The sequence below is a fragment of the Fringilla coelebs genome (assembly GCF_963513975.1).
Source record: "Fringilla coelebs genome assembly, chromosome: Z".
Classification (NCBI taxonomy): Eukaryota; Metazoa; Chordata; class Aves; order Passeriformes; family Fringillidae; genus Fringilla; species Fringilla coelebs.
Window position 1 is genome coordinate 46,858,575 of NC_140031.1, and position 15,060 is coordinate 46,873,634.

At 41.8% G+C, this 15,060-nt stretch overlaps 1 protein-coding gene across 4 annotated transcripts in view; it reads right to left on the reverse strand.

Moving 5' to 3' along the window:
* Positions 1-2,977: 2,977 nt before the first annotated feature.
* ARB2A (ARB2 cotranscriptional regulator A) overlaps positions 2,978-15,060 on the reverse strand; it is a 257,706-nt gene continuing 245,623 nt past the window's right edge. For 3 of the 4 annotated variants that reach the window (XM_084224921.1, XM_084224918.1, XM_084224919.1), the window contains one exon: positions 2,978-5,152. In XM_084224921.1, the coding sequence (XP_084081047.1) occupies positions 5,010-5,152 (143 nt within the window). In that variant the 3' untranslated portion in view covers positions 2,978-5,009. The remainder of the gene's footprint in view (positions 5,153-15,060) is intronic. The other variant, XM_084224920.1, reaches the window with a different exon arrangement.

The following is a 15,060-nucleotide window of genomic DNA, read 5'->3' on the forward strand; positions in this document are numbered from 1 at the left end:
AAGCTGGTGTCTGCCTGGAGCAGGTGTTTGGAGATCACTAAGGAGTCAAATGTGAGAAGCTGAACTTCTCAGGTGCTAGCCTGCGCTGGAAACCCATTTACCCCTGGAAGGCTTCTGGAGTTGATGTTAAAAGTCAGAAAAATGAAAAAAAGAAGCCACAGATAGGATAGCAGAAGTCCTTCTCTCCAAATCCTTAACCCACACAATGTGCACTTCTTCCTTCCCAGGTACTGCTCTCCCCATTGTGGGCTCAGAAGATCACTGAGGGCCATGTTACTTGAAATAGGCCCCTTTATAAAAGTTTATTCTTCCCAAGAGCTTAGAGGAACCCAACTGCAAGGCAGCAACCCATGCAAACTTCTACCAGTAAAGTTTTGGCTTGAGGCCCAGAGAAGCTTTTGGGTTTTTTTCTGGGTTGTTTGCAGTGAAGTTAAGTGTGGGTGGCATGTCCCCTGGGATAGGTGCTGCTCACCTACACTTCTAAGAGGTCCTCCTGTACTTCGTGTGAATTATTATATCCCATTATATTGCACTATATTATATTTATTGTATTGTATTAAATTGACTTTGAAAAAGAGCTAAACCTTTCTAGCAGTACTAGTGTGGATGGAAGAGGAGGACATAGGGGATCTTCACTGCCAGTCAGTTCCCATCCCCAGGTTCTTTCCTCCTCATAACAAGGTATTTTGATTGAGAAGAAAACTTGGAGTATGTACGTCCTAACTGGAGCATGTGGTTATGTGCAACTAATAGACCATAATAAATTCTGCAGCTCAGGAAAGAGTTTTCTACATATACCAAATATCTGTATCTTTATGCAGGGATAGCACCCAACTGAAACAATGAAACTGCACAGAATGAATGGAATTAAACTCACTGGTCACTGTGGGCTTGATAAGAGAGGGGGTGATTGTATTTTTTATATTTGACCAATTTTTTTTCTTTTAGTTTAATTTTTTGATTGTCACAATTTAAATGACATTACTTAGGATGGCAAAATTTAGAGATGCAGTAAAGCTGCTTGTCTGAATCCACTTTGAAGTAAGAATGCTAGTGGGTTTGAAATCCAGATCTACGAGCTAATCTCTAGTTTTCCCTTCAAATGGAATTCAGCTACAAAGAGCTTGGAAAGATTTTGCATCTATTCAGGAGGCACATCTTTAATTTTCTGAGGAGCAAAAAAATCCACAAGAAACTTCATATAGCTCCTTAGGTTTTGCTTAGCATATGTGATAAAACATTGATTGTTGCAGTTTGGTGACCCATGAAATTTGGGGGTTAGTTTTCTCTTCAGACCAGAGCATATAATTATGCAAATAAAGAGCTGTCACTGATCTAGTGAAATACTCCCTAACACATGCAATCCAAAATGGAACAGAAAAGTGAAATTTGTGGTATTATGATGATACAATGATAAATGACATCTCCTTTCAAGTTTTTCTAGAAGTACATTTTTCACACTTTGTCGAGTACATCAACATAATGTGGATGCACACACACATGCACACACACACACATCCCTGTGAGATCAAGATATCCATGAATGCATGCAGTCACACACACACACACATGCATCCTTCCACTCTCTAAGATAGCTCTACCCTGGTGTACGAGGGATGTACACATTCTTGGCAGGTTATTTTTGGTTTGGTTGACTTGAGAATGGTGCAATATGTGGCTCCATGCAGTTTTAGATGTGACACTTTTAATTTGTACTTCTGAATGAAATTTCTAGAGGGGAAAAATATTCCACTACCCACAGTAAGTGATGTTTTTCAGAGACAGAGGAAAAATGCACATTTCCATGAAAAGCAGCAGCTTCTTAGGAGTCTGGGAGAACCACACAGTGAGAACTGTAACTGTAACCAGTGCACTGCCATGTATGTGCAATGAAGATGAGGGATACCTTTGCTTCCCACTGCCTTTTTTCCTTCTTTTTCCACACAGCCCTACTGTGTTTGGGGGCCTCCTGGCTGTTTTCTGCTAGGAACATTTCTTTCTTGCTCTCCATTCTTGACAAGGAAGCACTGCTTTCATTGGTCCACGGCTTTAATGGCAGCATTTTGACTTGCACAATGGTGTGCAAATGTTTTGTGTGGCAAGGAACTGGGAGTTTTCCTAGAGCCTGTTGTAGGGTCGGTTTTGTTGGTTTTCTGCTGCTTTCGGTTTGGGGGTTTGTTGTGGTTTTGGATTTTTTTTCTGTTCACTTTTGTACTCCTAGCTCCAAAGCTACCTAGGGCAGAGGGTGTTGTACCATGTCACACGTCAGGGAGCTTTCCTGTGGTGAAACCAGGTGGAGGCTGATGTCAGACCTCTGTCTCCTAGACAGTGGGGCCGGAGGGGCCAGTGGTGTGCATCTTTAAAAACATCAATGCAAAGGAATGGGCTAAATCAACACTCATCCCTCCTTAGTGTGCTGCATTGTCACCTTTCCATGCAACACTAATGTGGTGGCACAGGCTGGGATGCTCCCATATCTGCCTCTCTTTCTGCAGACCATGTACCTTCTGCAGCCGAGGTTGCAAACACTGCCTCCTCCATCTCTAGCCCATGCCCCGTGCAAAAGGCCCTCCCCAAAAAACTCATCAACTTTCTCTCTTGGTGTAATTTTATGATTTCATGTTTCTGAACAGCTAAAGGGGAGAGGATGGTGGGGCCCACTTGCCCATGTGGCTTCCTATGGATGATGCGGGGTGTGCGGAGGGAAGCCCATGCTCATGTGGGCTGAGCCACAGGGCTGGACATCCAGCCCACTCCATGGAACAAATGAGCCTCACCCCCCCTTACACCTTCCAGCCCCAACCCTGCAACCGTGTGGGTCCTGTTTGCAACCACACTTGTCCCCCCTGCATGTATTCTGAGGCAGGCGGTGCTGTTGCCCATGCAGCCCCTACCCTACCCACCAGAGAGAGAGGCTTCCGTGGAGCTCAACGCAAGGACACAAAGTGTGCAAGAGGGGAGAAAAGAGCATATTTATTTTTTGTTCATTGCAAGCAGAGCAGTATCAGTGGTGAGGATCCCCTCTGCTCTACAGCCCCCCCAACAGGAGCAATAATGTGAGCTGGGCCCAGGGCACAGTAAAGAAAAATTTTTTAGAAAATGGTGTTACAGTAAAAATGTAGTTTGTTTCTCATCAACAGTTAAAAAAATAGATCTGCTCCTCCAATATTTGGGCACTCTAGAGAGTCCATCTCACTTCCTCAGAGATGGAGAGTGGCAGGTCTGGTGTGTGCATGTGCAAACTTCCCTGGCCTCTGCATCTTCCGTGGCTGCGGAATGAAGCACGGACACCATGTAAACTCTTGCCCTGAACACACAGGGTCTACGGGGCTGGGGTGGACACAGATCTGGGGAGGGGGGTTGTAGACCCCCACCATGGGGGATCAGGCTGGCCAGTGGCAGCAGCATCCTCTGACTGGGAGTGAGGACAGAGACCGGATGCCACAGGAATCTGGGCGCAGTACTCTCACCTCAGCAACAGGTTCCCCTCCAGGAAGAAAATCTGCAAGGCACAGTTACTGCACTTTCCTCCACATAGGCATGGCCCCTCCAGGGGTTTGCTCCAAGCACCCTTCTCCAAGGGCAGAGCTCAAACGCACCAAGATGACAGGAAGCAGCAGTTGGGGAAGTGAAGCCCTGCTGCCAGTGTAAGCAGGTAGGGATGGATGTAAGCACTCTAGGTGCTGAGAGTCCCCCACCTGGAGGATTTAGGCACAAACCCAGCTGGGTTTCCCTTTGCACCACACTATGAGCACTTCTGCTTTTACTCTGTGGCATAGAAGGGTACACCTGCTTTGTCACTGTCTCATTTTAATGCTCCCCACCACCACTTCTGGCCCCAAGCTGTAGGATTAGACACACTGCGCAAGGAGAGGACGGGATTGAGTCCAAAACTCATGTTGGAGTGCGCCTCCTTGCCACTAACAGCATCAAAGGCAAGGTGGGCATGGCCACTTAAGAAAGAACAACTTTAATTTAGTCTTATCAACACCAAAGGAGCTTAATTAGAGAGCTTGCTCACTGGGCATGCTATCAAGCACATCTTTTCCCTTAGTTTTAGAGCAGAAAACCTGCTTAACACAACAGTTATGGCTACAGCCACATACCCTCTATGCATGGTGTGAAATCCCGACACAGAGTGCCCTGCTGGCCAACCTTTGTCAGAGAGACTGGGAAACTGAGGAGGAACCTGCGAGTTTAGGGAAAAGGGAATAATCATGGGATGGCAAGTCATTACAAACCCAGCATATGAAAATGAAAGCATTTCTGTGTTTAAAAAGAAACAAAAAAAATGCAGTGTGTCCTTTTTTTTTTCTGTCATATTTCACAGTGTGATCCAGCCTGTTAATGAATAGGCATTTTTTAAAGTAGAGCTTTCCAAAGGAAGAGAAGATCTACAAATTATGCCGTTGATCTAGCAAGAGAAAATCTCTTGAGCAATGGAGCCTTTCTAGAATTCTGGGCCAAACTTCTTGGACACTCTTGTCAGCAAAAAAATGAGGGAGTTAGAAGTCACTTCCACTTGGTCCCAGAGAAAGAGAAGGTGTAAAATCATAGGCTGGTTAACATGCTTGAGTTAGGTCCATCTTTTAGAAAAGAGTAATTCGTATTTTGTTCTGTCTCAAAATAGAAGGAAGCTGCAAATTATCCTGCAGGCAATAGGACTGCAAAGAAGCTGTTAAATTCTGGCATCAGTTTGGTGCTGGGCTATGTCAGGGCAATTAGAGCTGCACCATGCTGCACTGTGCAGTACCACTGTCAGCCTTAATCTGCACATTGATGGGCAGCACAAAATCCAAGTTACAGCCCACAGGAAGCACAACCAGTGAACCCATATTGCTTTGACAGTTGCACTCATCTAGAAATAATGCAAAACGCTATTTAGATGTATACATCACGACCCTGTGCTCTAGGAAGAAAACAATCTAATGAGGGGCTGGGAGACTCCTTGCAGAAAACAAGCAGCAAAGACATTGGTGGTTGTGGTAGGTTTTTTTCCTCCCCTCCTTTTAGAATTCTTCGTATTTTATCCTGTTGGAGCGCCTTGTTGGGGTTGGTTTCACCAAGCTGTTCTTCGCCTTTACAGCCTCACTGAAGAATTTGAAAACAGATGGGAAACTCTTCCAAGAAGTTAGTTCATGGCGTTCTGTACCTGCAAAACACAAAGGTGACAGTTTGACTAGGGGTCGTTCTCTGACTTGCTGGGTGTTCACAGGATAAATGCTCTGTAAAAGGCAAAAGTGCAAAACTCACAGATGACACCCAGCAGCTGCATCTGGTCTGGAGGGAGCCTGGGAAGGGTCAGAGCTGTCCTGCTGCTGAGCTCTGGGGCAGCTGACAAGAACAACTGCACACACATGCAGGCAGACACATGCACAAACATGCACATATGCACATGCACAGCCTCCACATGACAATCAGAGATCCTCGTATCTGGGAAAATAATGTCCCAAAGCAATCTGCTAATAAAAGGTCATTGAAGGACCTCACCTATCTGGCCTACCTTGGGAAAAAGAAAGTGTCTACTTTTCAGACATACTTTATATTATTTATTCTTCATTTTATACTGCTTTTAGCCTGGCATATCTGTTTTCAAGTGAAAGAGAACATTTGATCTGAACTACATCTCATTCATCACAGAGGCATCCTTTGTGCATCTGCTCCTACAGATAATATTGAGACAGTAAAGTGGACCTTTCCTGTTTGTATCTTCCCTCTGCACCCAGATTTACCTCTGTATTTTATTTTGGTGCATGCTTCCATTGTTTTGCAAGAGCCTTCCTCAACACATTTGCTTTATTTAAACAACCACACTCCCTCCTCCTACCCCCCACAACCAACCCCCAAAACAAAACCAAGACAATGGACATAGGGAGCCTAGGGATGTGAAAGAGTTGGGACCTCTTCCTGGGTAACCCAATTATGCAGAGATGCTGCCTGGTAGTTTTTGGATCCCGGGCCTCTGTTTGATACTTTAACATTGCTAATGATAATTCTTTAGTCTGTGATAGTAGGTCATTGCTATGGTTACTCTACAATGGTGCAACACTTCCCTTTCCCCTTCAGCTATTCGTTGAGACCCAGCAACCACATTTGTTGCCTAGCAACAGTTCTGCGACAGTATCACAATCTGAGGGTGACAACAATGAGGGACACAGCGGCCACAGCGTGGCAGGTGGAGAGGGATGCAGTCCAGGGTGGACGATGGTGGCTGCAGAACACAGGGTGGCCATCAGTACCTGGGGATATGGGATGGCTGCTCTGGCACGGCATTTGCTGCATACCTAGCTTCACATCCCTGTCAGGACTCTCTAGGCATCCATCCAGGGAGCATCCTTGGTGGGTCCACACACACCACCCCCTCCAGAAAGTCTCTGATGGAGGCACTACCTGCCATATTGCATGTCCCTGCTTCCTCAAAGGCAGCCATCACACAAGCAAACAAATCCTCCAAAAAACCCTCTCTGGAAAGACACTACTTCTTACATAAAGAGATGTTTTGTACAAACAGCATCCATGTCACGTGCACACAGAGAATTTCCTCCCCATCTTCATATTTATTGTACAGAGACAATTCATGACATCTTCCAGAAATTGCCTACATGGTCCTTTTATATAAATGCTTTCCACCTTTAAATTCACCCATCACTATAGAAACTCTCTTTGCTGAGAGGTAGTCCATCCTATCAAGTGCTGGACTTGGCAGTGCTTGGTTAAGTTAGGCTCCATGATCTCAAGGGTCCTGTCCAACATAAAAGTTTCTATAACTCTGTCCTGCAGGTGGCTTTCAATGCAGATCACCTATCCCATCCCCTATAAGACACCTCATAGCAATACTCATCAGGACTTGTTCCTCACCTGGGAAACAGAGAAGTGGCCCAACACAGCAGGAGGATAAAGCTTCCCTCCTAGCAAAACCTGCAACCTAACAGACATGTCCCTGAGGTTATAGCTTGGCTCAGTACACTATGACTGCCCACTGCCACCATGCACACAAAAGTCATCTACCAAAGCTGGTTTTATGGAGGGATAGTCTGTCCTAACACACTGTAAGGACACTCCTGCACAGGGGTTTCACCTCCTTCCCACATGCCTATGTCACAGCATATGGTGAATGCCTCTTTGAGCCCTGAAGGCAAAACATCTTTCCATGTGGCTTTCTGGTCCCTACACAGACATCTCCCACACAAACACATCTTTCTCACTTCTGCCTGTCTGCATTCTCTGTCTTGATTGTAATAGTCCTCATTAATATCCACTGGATTAAGATGAAAATATAGGCTGTGAATACTATGGGTTTTTTTCCCCTTTCTTCCTTTTTCATCAACAACCTTCCTCCTCTGTAAAAGGGTCATCCAGAAACAAAAATTCACAAAACAAAAACAAAACAAAACAAAAGTAAGTTTCTGAAACCTCCCTGTGTCTTTCTTCATCCTGCCTTCTCCCATGCACTTTCCTCATGTTCCCAAGAGAGGTCATGCTCACATTCACTACTGTTACTGAAACTGATTAACTACAGCTTTCCTGTGGCAACTCCTCTCAGCCCACTCTTCTCAAAAAACAATTCAAGCTTTGAGTCTAGAGGGACTCAATGATTCAGCAGTCTAAAGCAATTTCAACACTCCCTATTTTCCTTTTCCTAGGAACAATCTTACTGGCAGATGAACAATTTCCCTGGTGATAAAATCACTACAATGGATATTTAGTTTTCAGGATTATGATGATTCTTTGCTTGATTAATATTGCAATAAGAAAAGCTTGCTAAGAATCTGCCTTGGACCTTTACAGTATTTCTAAAGGTCACATTTTGCCCTTATGTATTCACATGTATCTACCAGTAAAGGGAGACCTCCAAAAATTTAACATTGCACACACTGTGCATTTATGCCACTTATATACCAAGGACTTGGAAAATTCAACCAAAGCAAGTGGAATTATATCCTAAGGGTGACAACAGATTTTGGCCATAAGATTTTTGCCGGAGGAAAAATACCATTGATGACTGCAATCTCAATTGTGTATTTAGTGGTACACAGATCTAAATCAAATGCATGAACAGCCATCTATTTTTTAATAGAAAGAATAATTTTTAAGAGACAGACAATAAGAAGCAGTTGTTCTAAAGCCAAGGTCCTCTGAGATATATATTCTTAGTGCTCACTAATTTCAACAGCCGTGATGATAAACGATGATTCAATATACTGTATTAATTGATGGGCTGTAACACAGCATGTAGTGATTACAGATATTAATTCTTTGAGAAATCTTAGGAGCATGTGGCATGGAAAAGATATAAAAAGTGTGGGAAACAGCTAGAATAGTCTAAAATATACAAAGGCTACAACTGCAGAACAAAAAAGTATAAATCCCTCCTAGTCCCAGCTCCACTGAGATAAATGACAGAAACGTCAAAAAGCAAACCAGCCTCCCACTTGCCAGCATAGAGAGATGTAGAGAGAAATGAATATATATTTTAACATGTGCATAACATCATTGGAAAGGAGCTCCAAAGAGATGGTGGAATCAATAATGTGTGAGGTGAAACGAGTAATGACAGTAACAGAATGAACAAGTTCCAGAATCAATTTACTAAGCACCACAAAGAAATACATAATTAGAAATAATGAAGACTTGACAATACAGTTGTTGATACAAAAAAAATCAGGTAAGGGAATACTTTTAAAAATTTAATATCCAAATTATCAGGTCTGGAGGACATGCATATGTGGGTCTTCGGGGAATCTGCTAATGAACTTGCTGGACTACTGGCAATTATTTCTGAGAATTCATGTACCATCAGGTAGGCACCAGAGGACTGGGGTGGGAATGAGAAGAAAAGAAATTTCTAATTTGAGAAAAGGAGGATTAATTGAAACTAACTACCACACATAAAATTCATGTCTGAATAGCAGTAAAGAAAGAGATCAACATCATAAAAAAATCACAAGCACCTCTAGGATAACAGCAGAAACAACAGGCTCAAATTTGACAAGAACAGATAAAACCCAAACTTTATTGAATAACAAAAATCAGCGGGTGAGAGGCTTATCTGCTGCTGTGTTTTCGACATAGGTCAATGCTGCAACCTTGAGGCAGTGGGAACCAATGTAATCACTTAAAATGGATTATGACCTTCACTGCTCTAATGGGCTATGGTCAGTCCTACCTCTCACTTGCAAATTAGTTACTTTATGCCAGTCAAGGGGCCCCCAAACACTTGAGATCTACAGTCATGCAGCTCCCAAATGTGTGCTGCCATACCTGCACTGGCTGTAGCTGCCAGCAGCATGTCCACCAGCAGCTGCAGTACACATCGCATCTCTACAGGGTCCAGGCTCAGAATCTTGTCTCATATCTCATCTCATCCCATCCCATCTCACAGATGTCGAGTTATACCATTGCATATCATCTCAGACTCTAGAAAATGGGCACTGGCACACTTTTGGAGAAGTGGTTAAAGTATTTGAGAAAACAAATAATAAGTAGTAATATGGGGTTGAAAATATACCTATTAAGTCCCAGAAGGATTGGTATTTCGGCTCAAGTCTTTTAAATGTGGTTATTAGTCATCTGAAAGAATACTGAGAATATAGATACTGAATATAGGAATAGAATATTGAATAGGAGATAGTACAAACATAAGAAGAAACAAAGAAATAATAATTAAAAGGGCAGCCTAAATAGGTAGGAAAAACAGGGAAGAGAAAAAGCAAAGATTGAAACTGAGTAATGCAATATAACTGTGTGAATGATCCTGATGGTCATTTGCACACATGCATGCAAAGGCACTTTCTTGTCTTTCCTTTCCACTTCCACTCAGGAAAAGCAGCTCTTCACCTAGCAAGGCTGACAAATTCCTCCATCTGAAAGCAGAGTGTCTGGAGAGAGAAGAGCTCTGCAATCACCATAATTTGCTCTTGCAGAGCGATTACTGGCTGTGCAGGACAAAGATGCCCTCCTACAGTGTCTGCCCACTGTGTCAGACAAAAGCCTCCTCCCGCGGTGCTCAGAAGATGCACAGCACAATGGTGGCCCCCCACCGCGTTTACAAGATGTGTGGGACAAAGGTTTCCTGCTGCACAGGAGCTGTGAGAGATCTTCATACATGCCTTAGTGCTGAAATATTTCTGCAGAGAAAAGTTTCCAGGTTGAAAAGCTTCTCCACAGATACTAGCCACAGGGCTGACCTCAGGTCTGCTTCTCTAAGTGACAGCTCATTGCTAAACAGTGCGGGCTTCAAAATGAATTAAGGGTGTTCCACGCCTTGGGGTTTAGTCCCCATTGGGATGGAGAATTCTGCTGCTCTTCAGCAAGGTCTTTCTCAGCAGAGAGTTTGCTCCCTGTGATCATGATCTACACTGAGACCCTGTCATGCTGCAAAATGCCAATGCGAGTAGCTTAGCCATCTTGTCTGTAGACAGTGACAGAGGTTGCTTTTACATTTATGATTCAAGCTAGGTATCTAAAAGACACTCAGTCTTATCAGAACTTGATTCAAATGGCTCAGAGAATGAAATATAGACTTTTGTGGGCATTTGCAGGAAGAGAAACACTTTAAACATTATTAAACATGAAAAGCAACACAATTCATTTGTCCTTTACACGTAAACTAACAGATAAGCCCACTCCATCTTACTGCGTGGACAAAGTGTGACAGATCTTTCAGAAAGGATTTTTTCTCCTGAAAGTTGAAACTGGGACATTTTTTTCTTTCTTTATCACATTATCCACACACATTGAAGAATCTCTTTAATTCTTAGGTATTCAGTTCTGCAATTCTGTAACTCTGTAGTAATATAACAATACTGTCCAAATATGCACTGAGGTGTGAATAAGAGATGCTACCTGTCTGTCCTACATCCATTTTTCTGTATGCTAACAATTTACTTCTGTATCACAAAGCTATTTCTGAACAGGAATTCGATTTTTTTACTCTCCAATACATCAGATACTATCAAGTATGACATAACCACTTTTCATTAGTAAGGTTTCTCTACTTAAAATTTTTTTATCCTGTTGATCTGCATGGGAAGAAATTATTGTGTCTTTTTGACTACTTTGGTCTACTGACATAAACATCCAGGTCTCAAACTCCAAAACAGAAGAAGGTCTCAGAGCAACCCTAGTAAAGCTAATGGAAAAGGAGATAAAAAAAAAAAAAAAAAAGTCTTGCCTAAAATCACGCAATAGTTCTGACTAGGAAAATGAGAGCTCAGGAAAAATTGTGAATGAGTCCATAAGCTCAAGAAGATTGAGATTCAATGACCTCAGGAGTTTTTAAGCACTTCTAGATGTTACAATGGTAAAGAAAGGTTAAAAACTTAGGCAAAATTAGGATATAAGCTAAACGCCAGTTAATGAAATGAAAGCAGTAATTTCTGAGGGGACATAAAAAAACCTAACCTCAAAACAATCCCCAAACTTTGATGTATTTAGTTTGGCTAAGAAACAATTGTTTGTGTGGTCACGGACATGATAATAATCTGAAAGTGACTGTGTAGGGAAATTAATGCTTTGGAGAAACCAAGAGGGAAGAAACAGAACAATTTGAAGACATGAAATACAGCTTATTAAGTGGGCTCAGACACACAATAAACTGGTTAAGACAATATAAGAAAAATCATGGCAATGCTGGAAACTAGACTATACTCACTTAAGACAGTTTTTACTTAGTTATTATCTGCGGTGATACAAAGCAGTTCTTATTTTTGTTGGACACATATTATCTATAATAATCTTTAGTGGGATGATGAAAACAGAGCGACAAGCATTCTACCAAGAAAAAAGTTCACCTCTGAACTCCCATACTTGCAATTTGCTTTTCTTCCACTCCTTGTTTACAACAGACCAACTTCCCATAAGAAGCAAGTGATTAAAAAAAGTAAAAAAAAAAAATTTGTAAATTCCTCTTGTCCTCTGAGCAACAAGATGCAAAGATTCACACAAAAGCTAATTGCAAGCAAGGTCTGCAAAGTAGGAAAGAGGCAGGAGTCTAACACGACCATCATTATTTTCCACTACTTTTCATTTAATATTAAGGGCAGTCCTACGAGTACAGGTCATTTGTTTGCTCCTCTACATGTGAACTGGCCAAATAAGTGAAACTTGTGAGGCCATTCTTTCCTGAACACAGGTTACCAAAACTTAGGTCATTTTCTGGTTCACCAGAGTCAAGCAATTTTCTTTTGAGTATGTATTAAAAAAGGTAAAGATGGTGTCTGACCAATATTCTCAGAGGCAGCAATTTCCAATGCAATAAATTTTTGCAGGAGAGCAAGCCATTTCCTTGAAGAAGAGGTCCAGTAAAGATATACACAATATTATGCAACCCTAGATTTTAAAAGTCATGTTAAAATGATGTACCATGCAGAGAAAAGAAGGTAGGGTTTGAAGTTATATTTATATTGATATATATATTCCCCTCTTTACTGCTATCTTTATCCCTATCTCTATACAATCTTCATATATCTATCTCCATCTACATAGTATCTGCATCAACAACACTGTCTATCTATCATCTATATATCCCTATATCTATCTATTCATATCTGTAACTTCATCCTTACTGTATGTAAAGACAAGTATAAAAAATTCCTTACCTGACAAATGTGAGGTGGGATACTCAGATACTTACAAAGATACTTTTGGGCTAAGAACATACCAATGGAAGGTGCAGGATCTCACCAATGGAAACTAAGAATAGGTTAGACAACCATGTCTTAGGAATATTATATATATAGCTGACCTCACCCCGGGCAATATGGACAAATTAACTTCCTGAGTTTCTTTCTATCCAGCCTTGTCTCTTCTGTGACTTCATTTGCTTTATCTAAGCAACATATAAAATTGATTGTATTAGCAAGGTACTTCACAGTAGCTCTGAAACATTTGAATAATACACATTACTGGGACAATCTTTTAAATGCCCATTAATTTTTTCTATCACGAATTAAGAAAAATGTTTATATAAAATTGCAAGCAAGAGCACAAATAAAGTAGATAGCATTTGAAAACAATTACTTTCTCAACTAGGAGAAAGGAAACTTGGCTTTTAAATAAAGGAAGTTTTGACCTGCTCAGAACTCATCACTTTATGAGAGAACTTACAACCACAAGACTTCTTGGGTGAAACAACTGAAAACCAACTGTTCGAGCCTCAAAGCTTCCACAGGTTATAAACCTGAAAAATACTAATATACCTGACAGATCTTAACATGCTGCAGCATGATGCAAGCTGTCAGTTACATCTCCTTCTCCTCACTGCTTTGCAAGGGCACGTCTAACAGAGTTTTGTAAGGGAGAAGTCATCATTACTGTGCTTTTGCAAACCAAGTGGCTCAGCCAAGATGAGAAATGGACCTGAGCTCTGCTGAGCCCACAGCAGGAGCTCTGTTCATGCAGCAATGCTGCTGATGCTAACAAGCATACAGGCTTTATAAAATATATTTAAACTAATTTAAAACATCCCGCAGCAATTCCTGCAAGTTACTTTAATCTTAAATCCCACGCTTTTTACTGTCCATGGGGCAGAGACCTGAAGGATACACACACTCTTGCTATCTTGTGAGAACTCTATTAATGCAAGAAATTCATCAGTCATACCAGGACAAGGGAAACAACCAGCTGCTTAGAAAATAGCTCCTCTTTGTAATGATATTTTATGATTATTTGTTTCTAAATAGTAATTATGCCATCAAACATCTGGATGTACCAGCAGCATGCGCATAAACGAACACAGTTTTGCACTTTCCAAAAACACAGCAGCCAATGCAACACCATGGAAATGGCAATGCTGGCACCAAAGAACAGCTAGGAAAGGCAGGAAAGCTTTAAAACATGTTAACATGACAGTAGAGACACCCCATCCACTAAAGATGTAAAAAGGTTCTTAATCACTAGCAGGATAAGCACATATTACTTGCCAATTTATGAAGTTTTGAACACAAGAACAAATTGCACTAAAGCAATTTTAAAATAAAGCAGCAGAATATAATTTTCTGTTCTTTTGCATCAGAAGCAGAGCTTGAAGACTGGTGTGGATGCTGACATAGGCAGCTGTGGAAGTAAATAAGGTCTTTTGAGGGACAGGAACAAGCTGCAGTGAGAACACGCATGGGGCATGAAACACGTAAACGTTCAGTGTGTTTTTATGATTTTAGTGGGAATCTGAATTCATACCTTGCAAGCCTTTAATGAACACACTAACTCTCCCTTTCCACAGCAGAAAATGTTTATAATCTTCTACATAAGAAATAGTTCAAAAGCAGTTTTTCTTCCTGAATTTTTTACTTGGATTATAGTGTCCTGTTGTAGCTGTGTAGACAAAAGACTACAATCAAAGCAAGTCCAGAGTACTTTCATAGGTACAATGGTATTCACCAACCCATCTGCTTCATCTTGGGAGTACTGCCTCTGGCTGGCTCCAACCCAACCCAACTAGTTCAATCCAGCCCAACCCAACCCAACCCAACCTAACCAGGCCTAACCTAACCTAACCTAACCAGGCCTAACCTAACCTAACCAGGCCTAACGTAACCTAACCTAACCTAACCTAACCTAACCTAACCTAACCTAACCTAACCTAACCTAATTCAACACAATTAAACTCCTCCAACGTGCCATTGGCACCATTCATCTCCCTAGTCTTGGAGTGGTCACAGAAAAGGCACTTCCCCTTGATTTGTCTTCAGAGGCTAATCCTGTGACAGGTAAAATGAAAATATCTCAAGAAACCAAGCGCTACCTCTACAGCACCAACTTTGATCCTGTGGGAAACCTAACTTCATCTGCACCTGATCCTTTCCTTTTGATGGCTGCTCCTGCAGGATGGTGGAAATGGGGATAGCAAACGGTGGGCTAAGATGGGGCTGTTGACCTGCTTTCCTGCTGGACACCAACTTCAGGAGCCACCACCTGCCACAAAGGATTCACCTCCTTATATCAAGAGAGGTGAAAGTGAAGAGCCTAAATACAAGTGATCCTGAAAATCCCAATTCAGTCACTGTCACTCACCACATCCTGAGGTGTCTAAGCTCCACAAACACCTCAACTCCTGACCTT